The 22,965-nt window shown below is 34.3% G+C and overlaps 1 protein-coding gene across 2 annotated transcripts in view; it reads left to right on the forward strand.

Annotated features, from left to right (window-relative positions):
- LOC110462559 (cell adhesion molecule 2-like) overlaps positions 1 to 22,965 on the forward strand; it is a 39,980-nt gene that overhangs the window by 8,965 nt on the left and 8,050 nt on the right. Inside the window, exons 2-5 of one of the 2 annotated variants that reach the window (XM_021516550.1) lie at positions 14,026 to 14,433; positions 14,783 to 15,130; positions 15,814 to 16,077; positions 21,960 to 22,007. In XM_021516550.1, coding sequence (XP_021372225.1) covers positions 14,026 to 14,433; positions 14,783 to 15,130; positions 15,814 to 16,077; positions 21,960 to 22,007 — 1,068 coding nt within the window. Of the gene's footprint in view, positions 1 to 14,025; positions 14,434 to 14,782; positions 15,131 to 15,813; positions 16,078 to 21,908; positions 22,008 to 22,965 lie in introns of both variants that reach the window. The other variant, XM_021516549.1, reaches the window with a different exon arrangement.

Here is a 22,965-nt window from a genome sequence, read left to right on the forward strand (position 1 = left end):
GGGGTGGGGGGGGGGGGAACCACCAATTATTATCAAAGGGAAGGGGCCTTTATAATGTCCATAATTGACATTACAAACATCTCTGCTGGGTAAAAGATATAGAGTTGGATGATATTTTGTTATATAGAGATGATATAGAGTTATATTGTAACTATGTAGGTCAGTGGATGTGTCCCGAGAGGATGTTTTATAAACAGGTGGTATACTACACTATAGTATTGTGGTGTCCAACAGTATAGCTACTGGCAACAGTTGTAAACAAGAGTACAATGTCTATCAGAGCCTGACCTACTACAGCTACTAGTATACTACAAGCCACTGGTATCACTTACATCTCTATGTGACAAACTGAGGATTTCAAATTTTCAAAGCTGACCCTGACTCGGCAGAAGTTACAGACAACAGTTGTATCAAGCTTTATCACTTACATCTCTTTTGTGACAAACTGAAGATTTCAAATTCAAAGCTGACCCCGATTCGGCAGAAGTTACAGACAACAGTTGAATCAAGCTTTTCCAATATTTTGTTAAGTTGAATAGATTTGTTTTTCGATCATTCGTTCGAAATGTTTGTAAATTACATTAGTGATCTTTGTTAAAAAAAATCCTGATATGTATGTTTTATTTTAATTGTATGATTTGTATTTGGTTCAAACACTCATTCTATGTCAAGGGTTTTTAAATCCAGTTCTCGTTCTGTGACAAGGATTTAAATTTTGTTCTCGTTATGTGACGAGGAACTAAACCTAAAAAACCTTTACCAAGGCCTGAAGGCCTCTACTTGTATTCTGTAAATTTACACCACGCACAACAAATTCAGACCGTACACACCGTATTTGATTTCACGTTTAAAAATACATTTTGCTTGAGTTATCTACCAGGATGACTGGGCAGTTTTACAGTAAGTTAATGGAAATGATTTTTGTCCAATGAAAGAAAACGTTTTTATGTTGGTGTCATAGAAGTCTTGTTGGTGTCATAGAAGTCTAGACAGATTGATATATACAGTATACTGTAGCTATAGACCTCAGACGTATTCCTTATTTAATTTCTATAGGCATGATCAGATCTCGGCAAAACCATTTTTAATTCAATATTCAAAATAATCTGGGAAGGTAAATTTACATGAACTAGACTGAAATTCTCCCTCCACTTCCTGTCCAAAAAATCCCCACTCATTGAATTTGTGATTGGTATCAAAAGTCCATTTCCTGTCCGTAGATTGTTTATCTGTAGCTAATTATAACATGTCCATGGCAATACAAAATAAACCTTGTCGATTCCCAATAACAGTTCAGATTGAACCCGTGGGAATCAGTCCTATATCATACCTAATACTATAGGCCTAGCTGTTTACTGTACCAGGGATATTAATTAACATGTGGTCGTCCCACAGGTAACACGGGTAGGGTACCGGTGTTTATAACCAATCTTTATGCCCCATCGAAAACCTTGCTGCAAACTTTATGCCAAAGAATACACACCAATTAATTTTTGCATTTGGTCTCCTTACTAGAACGTTGGAACATAAGGTCAACAAAGTAAAGTTACCTGCTTCGGTTCTGATCAGTTGAATTTCTCTCCCGTTTGGGTTTCCGTATATCTGTTTGGTGACACCAAGCTGTAAGTCACAAACCAAATTGCTTTCCAGTTTCTCTGATACGTCCCAGTTCTTGTAAACACACCCTACAACCTTTTCTTTGGTGTTTTATTCCCAAGGTTTACAAGCTTCTGAGTATCTAGTGGGGCTTCATGGCTGTCACTGTGCCATAGCCACAGCATATCACCTGGATAGTTTTGAAACAAATGACCACCTGACCTTTCATTTTGATCTTCTCCTTTGATTGACCATCCTTGTTAACGTTCCTCCCCTGACTTTGAAACATCTCACATGTAACATTTGACTGGTTGTGTCAGATGAACCTACAGTGTATGTAGAATCCTTATTTACAAACCTGACATATGATCACCGTGCAAACCATAGTGTGTAAATACACCTGCTTTTCTAAATCTGAAAATGTAGATTTATTTTTTGAAATAAATGTTTTGAAACTATTAGCAATGATAAGGAGAGTCAGTTTTATTAAAGTACTTACCTGGAAATAAATAATAATTTTCCCATGTAAAGTGAATGTCATTGGTCATAACTAAGTGATTTTTTAAGATCTGAGCGGTTGAGTAAACAGTTACTTTAAAAACCTATAGATAAAAACGAGAAATGCAGATCAGATCATTGATTAGTGAATGCATACTTTCCTTTTGATAATTAACAACCGCAGAGTTGGGTTTTTATCATAAGCGCCCCTAATTTACCTAAATGGGTTGTTGAGTGATAAAATATGAATGTCATTGGATGTTTTACTTGGTGTGCCCTTGGTAAGGTAGATTTGCCCTTGGGATAGTATCTATCTACACATTGCTGAACAGGTATTTGAAAGTACTGACTGAGTTTATTTTTTACTCAAATATGAATGTAGGAAAAGCTAACTTAACAAATGTACATTATTGTAAATGCTGATCATTGATCAGCTGTCAACACACAGTGTTATATACTGAACTAATACCAGGTAATATAGTTTCTTAGTAAGCTAAGCTCTCTGTGATAATTTAAACAAGAGCATCAACTACGCAGTGTAATACAATTCTTATCCCAGATATAGATTAGGACAAGCACAATGAATATTGCAAAATTGTGATAAAAGACGAAAATGGATTTCTTTTTTGCCTGTGAAATTCCTGGTCATTGTTTTGATACAACATGTCTAGTTTCCTCAAATTGTGTGACACTTCATCGGAAATAACCATATTTATGTGTTGTTTGGATGAAAATGGTCCGATTTTTGCCTGTGACATTCCTGAATATTGTTTTGATAAAACATGTCAAATTTCCCAAAGTTGTGTGACACATCATCAAAGGAATTAAACATTTCCAGTGTTGTTTGTGAAACACTAGGAGATCTTTTATGGTTGATAGTGATGAGCATGGTCTCTGACACCTGTATGGCCTATATATAGCTACTGGTCATCTTATTAATTAGCCTACCTGTCCCCAGAGTAATTTCTACTCACCTATGACACCTGTCATTGCCTTCTCCTGTGGGACAAGGAATGTTTCCCTGGGTCCAGACTACTAACTAAATGTCAGTGTCAAGTCCCCTTAGTTATCTCCCCTTGTAAGATTCTATATTTTTAACAAAATGTAACTAGATTCATTACATAGACTTGTACAGCACCCAAATTTCTGTATTATACTTTTATTTCAACCAATACCTGACAAAGTAACCTGTTCTGTTGCTGTGAGTTAAGAGGACAGGTCTGTTAAATGTTAAGCCCTGGGTAGATAATAGACCACGGTGGTATCTCTGACACCAGTGTAACATCAAGGGCTGGTTAGCTTTACACCAGATTAAAAAAAAATGTTTTGTGGGGAAAGTTTATTATAATTCACAAACTTAATAATATGAGATGTGAAGCTGAATACAACTGTAAATACTAAGAGAGAAATTTCAGTATGTCTAGTAGAGGATTTATAGGAGTTGAGGTGAGGTAAAGCTGTCGATAGTTTGACCACGACACCAGATGAGCCGATACCATGAGATGCCATGTTATCACTACCCCAGGTTTACAGGACAGGGCACCTGTGAAATCTCAGTCCACACCTCCATTGTCTACAGCAGGCGGTCTATCCTCCAATACACCCCAACACACTAAATTAAAACTTGACACTCTCTTCTGTCCCTTCCTTGTTAGGAGGCACCAAAGGGAAAATTCTCAGGTGATATAAGTGGGAACCCACAGTGTGGATGTCCTCATAAGTTGTGTTTGGAAGGGGCATCTTAGAGATATTCTCAGGTGATGTTAAGGGGAACCAAAGGGGATATCTTGGTTGATGTTAAGGGGGCATTGCAGTGGAGTAGCCTCGGGTAATGTTAGGGGGGCACCAAAGGGGGTTATTAGTCCAGTGATGTTAATGGGGCATTGCAGTCTAGTAGCCTTAGGTCATGTTAGGGAACATCATAGTGGCAATATCCTCGGGTGGTGTGATGTTAATGGGGCATTGTAGTCTAGTAGCCTTAGGTGATGTTAGGAAACATCATAGTGGCGATATCCTCAGGTGGTGTGAGCAGGGCATTTAATGGAACATTCCTTAATAATGGTAGGGGCACCATAGGGTCTTATGATGCCTTTTTATGAAAAGGAAGGACTCAAATTAGTAATTTGTATAGTTTAACTATTGTCATGTATATGAATTTAAGTATCATTGAATACATGCACTTTTAGCTGAGTTATTTTTCAAATATACTTTCATAATGCCTTTTTGTGAAAAAAAGACTCAAATTAGTTTTGTTCACACTTTAGGGCAGTAACTGACAGTTGTTCATTACAGCAGTCTAATTGATGAGGATTCCCAACACTGGGCTTTGTGTTAGCCAGGTGTATAGGGACCCTGGCCGGGGCACCTTGTTTACATTTTCTACACGGCTATTTATACAGTCTGACAGCAGCAGCATCCCCTCCTGATGTATGAGTACATGTGGGTTCTCCTAGGGGACAGTATGGGGCAGTCGTAGGGGCATTTAGGGACCTCAATAGCTAGCTCAATAGCAAATATGCAGAGTATTTAGGGGTCAGTTCACCGGGGCAGAAAACAGTTCAACCCCAAATGGAATATTATCTTAACAAAGGCGTCCTATTAAAATATTTTAACTCAGAAATGGAGATTAGCAATTAAACTTCTTCACCGAAGTAATTTGAAATAAACAATTTTAAATTTTAAACATCTTATATTGAATTATAATATAAACAAAGGACAAAATGTTTCACTGGTTTTAAACTGAGCAATAACATAAAATTTCAATTAAATTCAATTTGAGTACATATTACAAACAATACATAATAATATATGGATGTGAAACAGCAAGAAATAATGGAGTACGAATTCAAGAAATTTAAGGTGGTTATCTCTGTTAACCCTTTCACTCCTATGTAACTTTAGTAGACTCTTCCATGCATTGATATGGAGGGGTCCATTATGGTCTACAGTGGTGAAAGGGTTAAGTAATTAAAAGCAGGAAGTATAAGGAATATGCAAATGTTGACAATTTGTGTGCTAATAACAATTCTGTATACAATTAACCTCTTGATAATCCTGACCTTGCTGTTATAAATGTACTGAACCACTAGTACATAGTGTATATTAATTTCTCACAGTTCCCTGATCACCTAAGTCTGTGAACATCAAGGTTATTATAATGATAAGTCATAAATCACCTCCTATTGGATTTGATTTCAGAAGGCAATAAGCCAAATTTCTGGGCCTCTGGATTTGATAATCTTTTGATCAAAATTAGAATGTACAATGTATGTATGCAGGTATATATAATATATTGTTAATGCATTTATATGGGTTTATATGTTGTTAATGTATGATAAGTACAGTCGAGGTGTTCAGTTATGAGTGATATGATTAAATGGGAGACATTGTCAATCAATGCAAGCTTTGTTAGGTTATTATAAAATTACAGAACATTTTATTAATTGATATTTTGATAATTTTTAAAACAGAAGAAGTCTTCTGTAACTAAAAATTGTCATCTTCCGTAATTCTTCACCTTATAAACATTGAAAAACCTGTGTAACTTCAAATTATTTTTAAAAGATACAGTTTGAAAATCTGAGTGAAGCTGTCTGTGATAGGTGACCGGGACCCGAAGTGATTGTCTCTGTGCAGCAAACCATATACATATACATATGATGTGTATAGCCACATCTCCCAAAGATTTTAAGTGATAATGTAGACTGAAGTTATCATTTTAATACCACAGGTATATACTCATTTTGAAGGACATTGACCGTCAGTGTAGCTGTAGTGACGTTGGGTCTTCCTGTTTGACTCATCCTGACTGTTAAGTTGTAGATATGATAGAATAAATAAACAAGAAATCGCCTTTGATAAAGAAAAATATCAATTTACGAAACAAAAAAACAACACAAGAAGATTTGGTGACTCGGGCATTTTATACATTTTTATAGTCACCAGTGTATGATAAGTCCAATCAATTATCTCTACAGCAAATTAAAGGAGCTAGATAAAATTATTATGAGGAAATTTTCATGAATATTAATTCTTACATTTTTGATCCATGTGAAATGTCTTGAATATATCAAATCACTTTTGCTGGAATCTAATATTGTAATATAATGTCATAAATTATATCATAAGGCAGAAATGATATACAGTATATATATATATATATAACAGCTAGTACCAGGAAAAAATATAAAACTTATCTGAAATACACAACAGTTATCAACCCACCAGATTATAAATATGACCAGGAAGTCCTGTAGGAAACTGACAATTACACATTGGACCCGTGATGTACAAGCTGCGTGACTGGGAATACCAAATTAAACTTTTTTGCTCCACACATACATGTAGTGAAGGTAGTATAGTTTGAATAATTCATAAAAAACATTACCCAGAAGATCCTATCGGCACACCGGTTAAACATCATGCGATATACATGTTTCAAGTTGGAAACACGTTATTTCTCAAGGGAGTTGAAGTTAAGCTCAGTAAAATATGTAACAATCTAGCAAGGGAGTTGAAGTTAAGCTCAATAAAATATGTAACAATCTAGCAAGGGAGTTGAAGTTAAGCTCAATAAAATATGTAACAATCTAGCAAGGGAGTTTGAAGTTAAGCTCAATAAAATATGCGACGATCTAGCAAGGGAGTTTAAGTTTAGTACTTCATGTGTAATGTGTAATGTATAGTGTATATAGTGTTTATTTCTCAGTGGATTTTTTTACATTTCTTTTTACATTAGTACATTGAATGTTCTGTAAGATTTGTCCGTTGGTGTTTGTTTCAAACTGGCTCTGCTTATGGTTGGTCCTAGTATGTTTCAATATCGGAAATGAAGAAAAAAGAATCCCTTACATTTTCAAAATGAAGTTCAGATAAATCGCCTGTTTTTAGACTATTTTTTTAAGGTTATTCTTTAGACATTTATGTTAGATTTAAACGTCCCAAGGACAAAGGATCAATTTCTCTTGTCATACCAAAGGATCTTTTGTGTAGATAGATTTAAACCACCAAGATCTGCACATATATATATTGCTATATAATATAATATCACCTGCATAATATGTGTCGCCATTGACAATGGTATTGTGTAATCGAGATCTTTATAAATGTTTTCAGTAAATACAGTGGGGAAAGCTACCTACATATAATTAACATATAATTTCCATTTATCAACAGTGAAGTCCTGTCAAAATCGTGTCTCAGTAGAACATTATTCATTTATTTATTAGAGTCCCCTGCAATATTATTTGCTTCAATTTCTAATGTTTAGCCGACAACATCTGAACACTGGAGTAACATTACCTATATTTGGTGTACAGGTACATAGCTATAGTGTTTACGTCTTAAGTAAGATATATTAGAAAGTCTGCATGGATTTGGACGCCGGCCAACATCGACACAGGTACACCAATGATAAAAACCTTTCCAGCTGATTCTCGTTGATATTGTGTTACCCATTACAGACAGGTACAAATTCAAATATGTTTAACCTACATGCACAGGTTAAATATATAAGTTTATAAACATGACCTGATTACGAACCAGAACACAACAGTGTTGGGACAGGTTTATATTTAACCCTTTCACTCCTATGTAACTTTAGTAGACTCTACCATGCATTGATCTGGATGAGTCCATTATGGTCTACAGTGGTGAAAGGGTTAAGGAAGACTTCAGTCTGAAGGCCATTTATGACAAGCTTAAACAAGCATCATGCACCCTACAATAAACACAGGGAAGATAAAAACAGTATAGATTTCAGTTAAGGTTCTGTTATCAGGAACGATCACATTTCTGTTCAGGGAAGACAAAAGTGATGACTGCGTTTTGATCATGGTTCTGTAAGGAGGATGGGTGGGGTTGTGTGAGATCTATCAAGTTTCTACTAGAAAGACAATAGTGGGGTTTACATTTCAGCTGAGGTTCTGTTATCAGGAAATTTAAGATTTCGGTATAAGGAAGAGAAAATAAAAAAACCAAATTCAATTCAGGTTATTTCAAGGAAAAGATCGAGTTACATGCAGTCCATTCTTTATTTCTTCTATAACTGTTTGTGTAACACTACCCAGAATATCTGTAAACACAACAGACGACAAATTGTTAAATCATTAACATTAATCATTAAGATTTCCTCCTCCTCCTCCTCCTCTATGTGTATTTTATCTAGTAGAAGTGTTATACAGGAGTGACTACTAGTGAATGTTATATATCTACAGACAAACTACATATAAACATATTATAAAAATCCTAATTCATTATATTCTCTCTTTGTCACTAGTTATTGTACACTAATGATAAACTACTTGAGGCTGGAGGAAACACATAAATAGGTCTTGATAGAAGATATAAACCTGCTGTGGAGAGGATCACTTGAGTGTTTTATTTTTGATGTGGAAAATAAATGAGCTTAATGTCTAATGTCGGAGTATCTACCCTACCTCTGTAGATCCTACTTGTGAACTAAGGGCAGATCACTCTGTCAGTACCAGTTGTACAAACATGTAATAATAAGATAATAATTTGAGGTTCTTATATACCGCTTTATCACAACTTAGTTTGTAGGTCGTCTCAAAGCAGTTCACAAATTATTATCCGTGGTTATAGGGCCTTTGCAACCAGCCAATATCTTTCTCAACTCCCTGGGGAGCATAAAGCCGGCGCTCACAGCTAGCATTCAACAGTTCTAGCTCTGTCAAAACACATACTCATTTACAGCTGAGTAGACAGGAACAAGCGGAGTAAAGTATTTTGCTCAAAGAAACAACACAGTGCTGTGCCATGAGTCGAACCCGCAACCCTTCGGTCACGAGCCCGGCATCCTACCACTAGACGACCGTGCCTACTGGTATTGAAAAAAATAGAGACTCCCAGATATTTGACATGAAACAAGGAGTGAAATGATGGAAGGATCCTTCGTGTTTCAAAACATTTTCTTCAGGCTGGTAAATAAAGCTTGTATTCAGACTTGTATAGCACAAGCATGGAAACTATTTCACTTGTGCTTTAGGATGTTGTATACAAAGAAAAAATGAATGCTGGATATTCGGAACAAACGAAGCCTTGGGATGAATAAAAAAAACGCAGTTATTAAGCACAAAAGAAAGAGAGAAATAAAATGAATTCAGACTGATTGGAACACAACTAAAAGTGAAATGAAACAATGAATGTCCATTTATGGCACAGAACAAGGTTAGGAATAAATATGAATTAGAATCACTGTTCAATGGGGCGATACTTGTTTGGAATGTAACAAGCATGTACTGTGTGATAGATTAAGGTTTAAGAATAAAATAATCAGTCAATACGGAGAACTATATTTATATTGTATTTAAGTATGTTTTAATGGTACGCATGTACACGTGCAGTTCGCTCAGTACAAGAGGATATTGGGGTATAGCATCCTTTTAAAACTCACCCGTCCTGAATGATTGTAATCTTATAAAAGGCCTTATATATTGAACATCTGTGTCATTTCTACTGCATTCGCCCTTTAACCCCCCAAAACAGCAATAGACCATTCAGAGTCATGATCTTTCAGGTAAACAGACCATTACGATCAAAGAGGGGGGCTAGGGTCATCAATCTCATTGCAGGTTTAAGTTGTACACATTTCTCAGTATCTACCCAGCTTTAAAGTCTGTATCACAGTCTTTTGATGTGGATCATCTTTGAACACTACACAAAAACTTTTCAAGGTTCCGGAAGAGCGCCCCTGGCATTCTGTCGGGCTGTATCCTTATTTAAACCCCTGTGTAGGAATGTCGGGTATTACCGTCTCGGCTATATAGACCTTGTACTCGGGGTATTGTAGCACATTCCTATTCCCAATCGTTAACAATTACATGCTATGTAAACCGGCCCTAGTGTTATTGTAACCTTCCTCACGGGGCGCCAATTGATCTTTTGATGTTCGTAAATATGTTTAATTGTATCTTGTTGAGGGTATGGATTCCAATTATCATTTCTTGTTAGAATCAAATTTATTTTGGTTGCAAATAATATGTGCAAAATATGTTGTTGTCTTGTTATGTTGGTGTTGTAAAGGGTTCTTTGTATTTCTGTGTTTAGTGTTGGAGGACCGTGGTGCTAAACTTCACAAGCCTTGTTAGGTTGCCTTACTCTCAGCTTCCTCTTGATCACCAACCCCCCCCCCCCAAAAAAAAACCCACCAAAAAAGCATAAAAAAAAACATGGCCCTAAATGACCACAGCTGTCGATGGGCCGTTAAACCCAAACAAACAAACAAACAAATTGATCACTGAATAGACTAAACTTGTGGTTTAATCATTTTACCCTTATGCAAGTTTAGTAGACTCTTCCATGCATTGATCTGGATGTGTCCATTATGATCTACAGTGGTGAAAGGGTTTAAGTTGTTGAACATTTGACTTGCTACCTGGTAACTAAATTTTACTTTGACTTATTTAGGTTAATATCAACTTACGTAAATGTCATTATCATATTTTGCTGACATTATTTTAATACCCAGCTAGCCGAAACAAGTAAACTGGAAAATAAGCTATACGGAATCTAAATGTTATTGCTCCTCACTGACATTATTTTAATACCCAGCTAACCGAAACAAGTAAACTTGAAAATAAACTATGAAATCTTAATGTTGTTGCTAAATCATTAATAAAAAAAATCATCCTTTGTATTGTATGATATACGATGAAACATCAGTGAATACAGTTAGGTATACACTGTGGTAGTTCTTTCAATAATCCACTTATTATGACCTATGATGACCAGGACGTTGGTTTCCCCCTTCTGTGTACATATATACGTGTGTGTGGGGACCAAAGTGTACATATAAAGCTTGGTGTCGGAAAGCTCAGAATTTTTGTGGTTACATATATTTGTGCCTTCCCTGATTATATGTCTCATGATCCAAACCAACTTCTGTATAATTGCCAAGTCTGAATGTAACACGAAATAAAGCTTACGACGTTAGAATGGTACAGTAATGTGCAGCGCGTTAAGAGTATAATGTGTGGTTATAAAGCTACGCGATTTTCTGCGCCTGACGTGATGTGTATCATTACCCTCTCAGAAATCAGTGCTGATGGTCAGTAGATACTCCAGGTGTATTAAGCCTCAGGTGTTATAGGTAATGTCTCGTTTATCGTCGTGGTGACTGATCACACAGGTGGTAAAATTTAAACATTGCCTTAGTGTGCCCAGGTTTGTTATCAGAAAACTATTAAAATTCTTTTCTAATTCTTAAGTGAATTTTTATGAGTGTCTTTTTTTCTATTTTTGGCTTTTCGTTGTAGATAAATTGATTATGGAACAAATAAAACACATGTAAATAATTCATACAAAGAGGAATGGCAACATCAGTTTGTGAGGATTGAGGGTACTGAAAGTCTCTCTTGTATTCTTTGACAGGGAAGTCGTTGAATTTGTTGTAAAACTATTTCACCACAATGAGGTCTGATTTTAAGCTTTGTTGATGATACTACATAGTACATCTGTTATGATGGGTTAGCTTTGTCAAAACAATTCATAGGTTTATTTAATTTCTAAAGCGTGTGATCTCATGTAGTGTATCATTGTACATATTCAGTATAAACAGGAATTTCCGTTTATATAGATACATCATTGGCGTTTTCATACATGGATATCTAAACTGGACAGTTAAATTTCAATGATTTACAACGTTCAGTGATGATGACAAGAGTGTGAAAGTTAAGGAAACAACTAACAGGAGAGTGTAGAGTGAAATAAAGGGAGGTAACTTAGGGGAACAACTTCTAGGTGAAAATTACAGACTATTGTTGGATTTTGTCTATTATATGCATAGGCATTGTTAGATTCTTAAGTTAAATGTAAGGAGATTAAAAACAAATCTGATGATATAATGATATAAGCATTAATGTAAAAAAATATTAATACCAATCAACCTAATGAAAATAGGGTATTTACAAAATTTTCATGTAGATTTGTCTTTCAAATGATTTGTAAGGTTTGATAAAGATTAATGTACAGTCTCTTGTGGTTTACACGGCATTACATATATTCAGAACAAATCTAGCAATTCTGCATTCATTTTAAGCAATAAAGAAAAGGAACTCTTGTTACATCACAGTTTAGTCTGTACCGTGATCATTTGTATCACACTGTCCTAATGGTTGTAATTTGGAGGGTGTTGTGGCCAATTAACCTATTAGCATTGTGAGCCGACTTGTTCACTACCTACACAGATACTTAGGTAGAGTAATAGACCACGGCTATTTGGTGATTGTCAGGTATGTACTTCAGGTATATACTTATACCCTATATCACAGGTAGTAAACACAGGTAGTTAACACACAGGTAGCAATATAAGTGTAGTACCTATATACTAACATCATAAATGCCATTACAGATAGGTTAACAAAGATTGTAATATCTTGGAAAATTCATAAATATTATTCATAAAAATTCTGCATTAACTTTATTGTTTTCATACAGATAATATTTAGCAAAATAAAAATTCCCACACAAGATAATATTCTTAAACAATATTGTAAAGATTTAGTGATCCTGACCTTAGGTAGAGGTTAAACACTAGGGTATTAATTCTATGGTTGTGTACAGGGACCATTAGGGAGACTACACTGGTCAGATATACACATACTCCACATAGGTAACATTCCAGGATCAGGTATTTATGACTTAGCCTCGGGTATTACTCTAAATGACAGATTATTTTGGTCTAATGATCACCTACCTTACCTGGGCAGTTATAATTTTACCTCAGGTACAAATCTTGTCTCTCTTGTATATATGTGTTTCGATAAAGTCAAACATGCAGTGTTATTAAATGACAGGAGAAATTTCAATATTTTACCAAGACAGTTTCCAAGACTGTAAACAAATAATTGTGAATTGTTCCAACGCTTCTGTTTAGAAACTCGATAGTGTGACAATCTTTAATTAAGTAACAAGCTATTGTTCAGTTTTAAGCTCATACTTTGTTAAACATAACTGGGTCATATTGAAAGATTTAGGATTCTGTACCCGTTATGTCAGGATAATCACCTTCAATGCAATTAGGAGTGTGTGTAGACTTTCATTTCCAGTTTATGTATAAAATACTGAAAATAAAGTTTCTGAATGTAACATCTTCTACCAGACAAGTTGAAACTTTGTTCTGGTGTGATTTCTTGTTATCTCACATCTCCAAGAATATATACATAGGACTAAACATGATACTCCCAATAAACTAGAGACGACCATTCCACCTTGGTGGGTTGCCTCCCTTTGTTGTCAAAGTCAAACTGACACAGAGGACATACTGGTAGTGTCACACAAGATGGTTGCCAAGGACACAGTACGGTGAAGTAGGGATGGTTCAGGATGTAATGGCAGCAAAAATTAATGATAGCAATTAACAATAATCAGTCTTTCTAAAACTATCACTATGCTACTCCATTTCGTAAGATTATCAGGGTAACATTCTTATGACCTTTTATGTGATACACATCTAGCTTCTTAGTTCTTATATTTGTTATGTAATCTCCAACACTGAGGATATAAAGGTGTCACAAATCAGCTCAAGTAAAACATGTCCCCTGATGCAGCTTCTTCAGGTCCTAAAACATATATGCAGAGATGCTAATCACAGTAAATAAGGTTGTTGTTTTTTTATCAGATTGATTGTCAAATGTAAACTACAATTTTATGCTTCAGTAGCATGAAATACTGAAATTTCTGTGACCCATAGTTTTTAGTAGTACAGTTGTAAGGACAAATGAAAATAAGTTATTGATTCATTGCTATAATTTTTAGGGATCCACAACATTATCTACCAGAATTAGGAAAGCTTCAATAAACTGATACCATACATGTACCTATAGCTCTGTATATTATAACATTCTATCATGTTTAAACTTTCACTGAATCGACATAATGTCTGAATATTAATGATAAACTTTTGTTTTCCAGATTTACATGCGGATATCTCTGTGACAACAACAGTAAACCCAATGGGACTTTTGGGAGACAATGAAGTGGAACTTGTGTGTACATATAGTCTTGCATCCGTTGATACAGTTTTTTACGTAGCGTGGAACAGGGAGAACTCAACAAACCCTGATCAATATGAACAAATAGCATTGTTTTATCCACCAGGAGCATCACAAAGTCCTGCAACATTACAAAATTTAACCAACCCTTCTGTGTTTGGACGAGTAGTTCTAACAAGCCCGACAGATTCCTCCCTCACGGCTAAGATCAAGTTTACAAGTGTGGTATGTGGTGATGAGCGTAAATATCAATGTACTGTAGTGGGACTAAACAATGGTGCAACGATCAATCCTATTCTGGCCAGTGTCAGCACTCTAACAGTCACAGGTATGACAATGTAATAATCAATATACACTATCATAATTCTTGTTTAGTCTATTACATGTTTTCTCTTGAACCATTTTGCAGAATTAAACTTTCGTGGTACTTGGTAGGTGGGTATGTGAGACCATAATCAAGTCAGTTGTTTTCATATTATGTATCCATATTCAAGTTTTCACAATAATTGATTAAACCACCAAGAAACAGACACATTTTAATGTTATATAATATGTGTTACTGTTACTTTCATGAGTATACAACTCGCACAGTTTTAAGATGAAACATTTGGATAAAAGAAGCAAATATTTACTTTGAGTATTAGCAATCAATTTTATACATCAATTTGTTTTTTAAGCCAAACCCAACGCTACAGCCTTTAATGAAGTGGAAGTGGTGCCAGCAGCTAATGTTGAGGAGGGACAGGCGGTCACGTTCACTTGTACCGGTAACGTTGGTCGGCCGGCAGGGTCCTTCTTATGGACCAGGTACAAAGGTACCACAGCGGGTACTGGTACCACCATAGCCTCTACCACACAGACATCCCCTAGTACTGACTGTACCTTCACCGGCAGTAGTGTCATCGCTATCCCTATGACCAATGACGACAACGGTATCATTGTTAAATGTGCCTTACAACAGGAGACCATCACCGACGCCACAGACACCGCCTACTTTAAACTGACCAATGTCATCAACGTGTTTTGTAAGTTAATGCTAGCAAAATGGTTTGAAGTTCTATTTGCTCACTATTAAAACAGTACTGATTGACTCACTATCACCTGAAATTTCATAATGAACTATTCCAATCTTTGAATTGGAAGAGTTCAAATCTGTCTTTAGGGGTGAATGAGTTAAAGTATATGTTATGAATTAGACTTGACTGTTGGAATAGAAACATTCAGCTAATTCAGCCAGTTAATGTTCTCAGGGATTTTCAACTTGAGACAATTGATTTACTGTATACCAGGAAACTTTTACCCAGTCAAATTTTCGCCATTCACCATTCAAATCCACTTTTGCCCAGTGTGACGGGCGAACCTTCACATTTGATTACTATGTTTATTATATTGCTACTGCGAACCACTGTGATGATACATTCATCTCAATACAGAGGCTGAAAAAGTTGGGCTATATTTCTATCTTTACCAGTCATTTTGAGACTAAATTTTGTTTCTTTCTTTTAAATGTTTAACTTATAATCATTGTTTTTTTCATTTTCATAGGATTTTTCACTTGAAACTACCATAATTTTTGGGTGATTTCATCTAATTTTAAAATTTGAAACAACCAGTCATATTTTCTGAATATTTAACACTTGAACAGGAACATTTACCTTCCCACACATCTATCAGATTGACATATGTAGATTGATTTTCTTTAAAACAGACAAAGTGAGAGCCCCTACCATTATGAAGAGTCCCAACGCAGCAGTTCATTACGAGGGCACCACTTTGACCTTGACCTGTGCTGCCGAGGGCAACCCTACTCCTACGTATGTTTGGCGGCTTAATGGCACACAGGTCGGCACCTCAGCAGAGCTTCAACTGACCAACATCAAGATTGCTCAATCTGGAGACTATGTCTGTGAGGCCACGAACAACTTTAACGGGAACACGTACAACATGACCAGTACAGTCGGCATTAACATAGGTATGGCGTTACATTTACATCAACCTCAATGAAACACTACCTGAGGAAATATGTCAAGTTAAATTATATAAATATGTAGGGAGCAACAATAAATAGACCTCATGTTGGTTAGGCCTAGTTTTGGATAAATAGTAATGTGTAGGATATATACTAACATACATTATGTTATCACATAGTCTGTCTAAAGCATTCTCTTCTGACTTAAAACTAGTGTTCTGTTACATTTAAATGTTTCTTGGAAAAGAGTACTAAATAATACACTTGACAAGTAGGGGCGTATTCACTTTATGAATTTTTATTTAATTTTCTCACTTTTGTTGATTCTTATATATTTTATTTTTCTTGTTCTTCTCATTTGTATTATGTTATTATGATTTCTTATCCACATTTATTTGTACACCACCACCATCACAAACTCCCCTGAGTTACCTCCCTTTATTTCACTCTCCACTCTCCTGTTAGTTGTCTCCCTTACTTTCACTCTCCTGTCATTAACAGTGAATATGAATCATTGGAAATACTCTCACTGTAACCAAACAAAATTTGTGTCATAATGAAATATAACGAGTCAATACATAAGGCACAGAATCTACTTCTTATTCTCAGTGTTTGACATTTTGAAACAAACTTATGTTTTAACATGACAAATTGAGAAATTTAGTTTCGAGAATTAACTCCAATTTACTGTAAGATATTCCAATGATTTGTATTTTTTCTCTGATTTTATTTTCCTTCTTTCATTTTCTTGCTTGCATTTTGTATTAGTTTGGTGTTGTTTCTTTCTTTTCCATGTTCGCTAATATTTTTGTATCTTCTATTAATTGGGATAAACATATTTTGTAACCACAAGACAGAAACATTCAGTTAACCTATACTCAGCTCTGTAAACGGACCGAAGATTGAATATAAATACTATATACAGGTTTATTTTGTTTGTACATTTTTAAATTGGTAATTTATTTTCAGTTATTTACTGTATGGCACTAAAATTTTGTGATTCATTCTTTTAATTGACAAATTTCTGTCAAAATTTTGGCTTATTATGATTTTAAGTGTATATTGGTCTTAAATAAAACATAAGAAATTATTTAAATTGTTGATTGGCCATAAAACAATATAAAAACCGTCCATTGATATGTCTACAGGCATACTGAGTGTATAATCTGTTCATTTCATAGACCACAATTATCATGAAATTAAAACCTTTGTGAAATTTAAGTGCTGTACAGTTATTATATATATTTATATAGGTATCCATATATATTATACAAGCATTTCATCAGATTGAAGCATTTAAATTATCAATAATTTGCATCTTTGCCGAATTTTGTGCGCATGTTGCATACAAGTTGATGCTGTGGAAGCTATCAGCAACTAAGGAACAAAAGATCATCTCCTAAAAGTAAATAAAGTATCACAGTATTATCCCCAGAGGAGATTTATAAATTCTTCTCAGTCCGTAACGCTACAGGGTAGAAAATACCTGTAAGAATTTCATATTATGTAATATATAAAAAAACCAACCTTCTCATCGTCACATCATTGTACAAGTTTATAATAATGATAAAAAATAATAATTTGAGGTTCTTATATACCGCTTTATCACAACCTAGTTCGTAGGTCGTCTAAAAGCGGTTCACAAATTATTATCAAAATATTAACAATACAAATCGCTCACTCAGTCATAGCTTGACAAAGGGACCAGTCGGTCTTAAACATTGTGACATGTTCAGCACCTATGTTGTTTATAAAGTAATACTTTGATAAAACCTTCTGAGTTTTGCATATTGCCAGTTAAGTTGATTTGTCAGTGATACAGGACCAGGTCTTGAATTAATGTCAATACCGGACTGGTACTTTATACTTCTACTAGCTAGTCCATGTGGGAATATTGATTCCACTTACCCAATATTCTTTAGGCTGAAAAGTAATATCAAATTCAGACAAGTTTGTCAGGTTAGTAGTTCTACAACATACAGAGTAATATCAAATTCAGACAAGTTTGTCAGGTTAGTCATTCTACAACATACAAAGTAATATCAAATTCAGACAAGTTTGTCAGGTTAGTAGTTCTACAAAATACAAAGTAATATCAAATTCAGACAAGGTTGTCAGGTTAGTAGTTCTACAAAATACAAAGTAATATCAAATTCAGACAATTTTGTCAGGTTAGTAGTTCTAAAACATACAGAGTAATATCAAATTCAGACAATTTTGTCAGGTTAGTAGTTCTACACCATACATTGTAATATCAAATTCAGACAAGTTTATCAGGTTAGTAGTTCTACAACATACAGAGTAATATCAAATTCAGACAAGTTTGTCAGGTTAGTAGTTCTACATTTGTTTAGATTAGTTGTGTGATCAACTTACAAAGTGGAAACACCTTTTATATATTAATTACATCAAACTAGATTTGTTCTCTCCAAAACTGGGTGCATAGATGCCATAGGCAAGTCGGCTTAAAGTTGCTTGTTCCTATAAATTCTATTGTTCCATTCAATGCATTTTTGGGGGGAAAATGCATTGCACATGCTTTTAGATTATAATTTATTCAAACTTTAAAAACCAATTTTCAGTTTAATGTTTTCTCTTGGTTTCATTTATTTCTAATTTTCCGTCATTCCTCGCCTGTGTGATTTATACCATCTTCAGTTCCTGTCACCCCTAAGTTATCATTTTGTCTGTCCCAGTTTCTAGGCTAATGTTGACAAACACTAATCCTTCACCTATGATCCAGTATGTCAGTTCATTTCAACTTGAACATGTTTCAGATAGACTTTGTTGTGATGAGGTTATATGCTACAAAATTGAAAATTTTCATGTGTGGAAAAGTTCAAGTTGAAAGAACCTATTGTGACGAGGAAAACTTTATGTTGACAATGGTTCTGAAGTATATATTAACTATTTATCTATAATCTACACAATATTTAAATAAATGTTCAGGTGTGGATATTTCCACGCTAATTTACTCAACATGAAAATTGGGAACATTTTCATTTCAAATTTACAGTATAATTGAATCATCACAATATGTTGTAGTCAGAGGAAATCTTTCGTTTATATCTTTGTTTTTTTAGTTATTTGCTATTTAAACAATTCAGTACTGATAATTTATACTAATATCATGCCCAAAATCTCAACTGACTTCCTTTTTAAAATCCAATGATCAAAAGCTTGTTTATCTTTGCCAGGAACTGATTTAAAACAAATAAACATCTCAAACTTTCCCAACATTGACTGGTAAACACAGCGTACAGTTTCCATGAGAATAAAAAAAAGTAGGGTACATAAGCTATCTGGCAAAGCAGAAACAAAAACATGATTAAGATTTAATGAATATTAAACTGGTAAAAGTTATTTTGATTTGTATCCGATAAGACTTATTGTCAGTGGTTAATTAATAATAACATGGTAATGGTTATAATTTGGTATCAGTTTAGTTTTGGTATAAGTTTAATTTTGGTATAATTAATATTGCATTATTAGCTATAATTTGGCATCAGTGATAATATGGTTAATAACTTAAACTGGGTATAAATCTTTTTTTTTATATCAGTGATAACCTGGTATAACTTCTAATTTGATATCAGTGATAACCTGGTTAAGTTATAATTTGATATCAGTGATAACCTGGTAAGTTATAATTTGATAACCTGGTTAAGTTACAATTTGATATCAATGATAACCTGGTTAAGTTATAATTTGATATCAGTGACAACCTGGTTAAGTTATAATTTGATATCAGTGATAACCTGGTTAAGTTATAATTTGATATCAGTGATAACATGGCTAAGTTATAATTTGATAACCTGGTTAAGTTATAATTTGATAACCTGGTTAAGTTATAATTTGATATCAGTGATAACCTGGTTAAGTTATAATTTGATATCAGTGATAACATGGTTAAGTTATAATTTGATCTCAGTGATAACCTGGTTAAGTTTTAATTTGATATCAGGGATTACCTAGTATAACTTATAATTTTATGTAAGTTATCATTTATAACATGTTATTTGCTATAACTTAATATCAATTTAAACCTGGTATTTTGATTAGTAATAACCTTGTATTATTTATAACACGTTGTTATTGATATGTTGTTATCGGTCATACACAGGTATCAGTTTCACCAACATTTATAGCAAGGTATCAGGTAGAACTTGATACCATTATTTTGATAGGCATTAACTCACATTCACCCCTAATAAATTAAAGTGGACTTGTCTAGTCTTTGATTTGGTTAGGTTCAAACAAAACTTTAGGGGTGAGTGGGTTAATTACTTGATATAAGTTATGATATTGTGTATATTGTATCCGTTGATTTGTTATCAGTTATAACATGTTATGATTGCAGATAAAATTGTCAATAGCTTGCACATAGCTGGAATGTATAATTAATAATTTGCATGCTTTAAATGAACTCTATAATCTGGGCTAGTATACAGACAAACGTGTAGCATTCACTGCCAGTCATATCAAAGATGTCCGTGCTGAGAACAGGAAATAGATTTTTTGGAAGGATATTTTTCTTGGAAAAGTAATTTAAGAAACTTTTGGATTTTTTTTTTTTAATTTTTCAAATCTTGGCTAAAATGATTTGATATGACTCGCAGTGAGTAATGGAATCTCTTGACAAGGAAGTGATAAATACATGTAGAAATGATATAGGTAGGAAAATCTCATGAACAATGTTAGACAATTCTAGATTGTTAAAATCTACCCGAACCATGTTACATCATTATTAAAGCTGACTCTGGCAGTAAAAAATAATTACTCAGTTTTGTTTGTTATTTCAAAGTTTTACTTTCTACACAAACAATGTTTGTATTAAATGTGTTTCAACATTTCAAGACTGACAGGTCCCTTTGTGAAGCTATCTATGACTGAGTGAGTCACATCCTTGTACAGGTAAAAAAAACAAATCGCTCACTCAGTCATATAGCTTGACAAAACGTTGCGACACATTTAATACATGCATCGTTTGTGAAGAAAATAAAACTTTGATGTCACAAATTTCCAAACTGATGAATCTTATTGAAGAAAAGTTTTGTTTATATTAGATCAAAACAAACATTGATTGTAAACACTTCTGATGTACATGTATATTGTAGGGGTACACAATTCAGCTGTTAACCCTGTCACCACTGTAGACCATAATGGACTCATCCAGATCAATGCATGGTAGAGTCTACTAAAGTTACCTAGGGGTGAAAGGGTTAAAGTTCCATCAGTAATATGACATAACAATACATAAAGCCATCAGAGATATGTTATTTGCTGTCTGTCGTCTTACACAAGAGATTCCATGTTTTATCTACACGAGGTCAAACCAGACAAACCTACTGTTTTCTTACTTAACTATCAAAGATTTTCTTAAAAATTCTTCAAAAGAATATGAATGAATGATATATGGCAAATATATTTGAAGAAAACAAAAATATGGGAGCTTTCAACTTGGTCTATAATATTTTTTAAATTTTTATGAGTATTTAATATCTATTGGTAAATGGTGACAAAGCTGTTAAATTGACATGTTAAGATCCTCGTTTTGGAGGCTTTCATTGAATATACAATCTACAATTTTGGATTTTCAGCAAAAAATATCAAAATATTTAATCTGAACTTTTTTGAAAATGGCAAAAGCTGAAGTAAATATATCATGAAATTTCTGGGGAAAAGCTACTGCTATTTGATGAAACAAGAAAATTATTGACACGAGAAACAGTATATTTGTTTGTTGGGCCTGAGATCTAGATGTGTTATAACATGGCTGAGAGAGGTGAGTTTTCTGCATGATTCTGGACATCTATTACCTCCCTTCTCTACAGAAACACAACCCACCACTACCCCCACTACAACCACTCCTGTTCCATCTGTAGACCCCACAGGAGGAGGCGGCACCCAGGCACCCCAGACCGAGGACGATCGTAAGTAGACTTGTGTAATCAGATCTACAAGTTATTGTTACATTATCATATACGCACATACAATACTCGGCTTCATAACTTTATTATCTCATTTAAATAAACCCTGACGTTTGGTACCATAGTGACCAGTCAATCACTCACAACATTCAAATGATGTTTTAATTTTGTTGTTTAAATAAATGTTAGAACTTTTTAAACAAATTTTGGTTTTAATGAATAGGATAGTCACAAATTTAATGTTGTTTTGACATTTCTATTTTTGTAAAATGTGTCTTTACAGTAATAAAGACAAATTTGACATAACGTTTGAAAGAAAATGTATGTACTCCATTGCTTTTACATGAAAAAGACTGTTTGATTGTAGAATTATCAATATCTACATATAGCCGATTATAATGATAAAGATGTGCACTTTTATCGTAGAACATGATACAGTTGGATCTGCCCTATTGGAATCAGACCAGCGTTAAAGTATTGAAATTCACTGTATATACCAATATCTGTTACATATAGCAATGTTGTGGTGATTCAGATAGATGCTGAAGGTAAACTTGTTATATACACTGTACATAATAATGTGGTTCTTATTACAAACAATCTGATTAAAATCATCTGTTACATGGCTCCGCCTGAACATCTGAATGTGCCACTGTTAGGGTCACGTTCAAGTGACCTTTAGATGAACCAATCAGAGGCGCGCTGGCAACAGTGTGCCAGCGAATCGGAATATCATTCTCATCAATGTCCGCCATATTTGTTACAACTCCAAGTGCCCTTTTGAAAGAAGGTCTCTGATTGGGGTCAAAATTTAATGAATATTTATAAATATAAAGGTCACCTGAACGTGACCCTGACCGCGGCACACTCAGATGTTCAGGTGTAGTGCAAAGTTAACAAAGCCATGTAACATATGATTTTACTCAGATTGTAATACAAACAGACATTATTATTCTTCATC

This window comes from Mizuhopecten yessoensis, unplaced genomic scaffold (genome assembly GCF_002113885.1).
Source record: "Mizuhopecten yessoensis strain PY_sf001 unplaced genomic scaffold, ASM211388v2 scaffold10803, whole genome shotgun sequence".
Taxonomy (NCBI): Eukaryota; Metazoa; Mollusca; class Bivalvia; order Pectinida; family Pectinidae; genus Mizuhopecten; species Mizuhopecten yessoensis.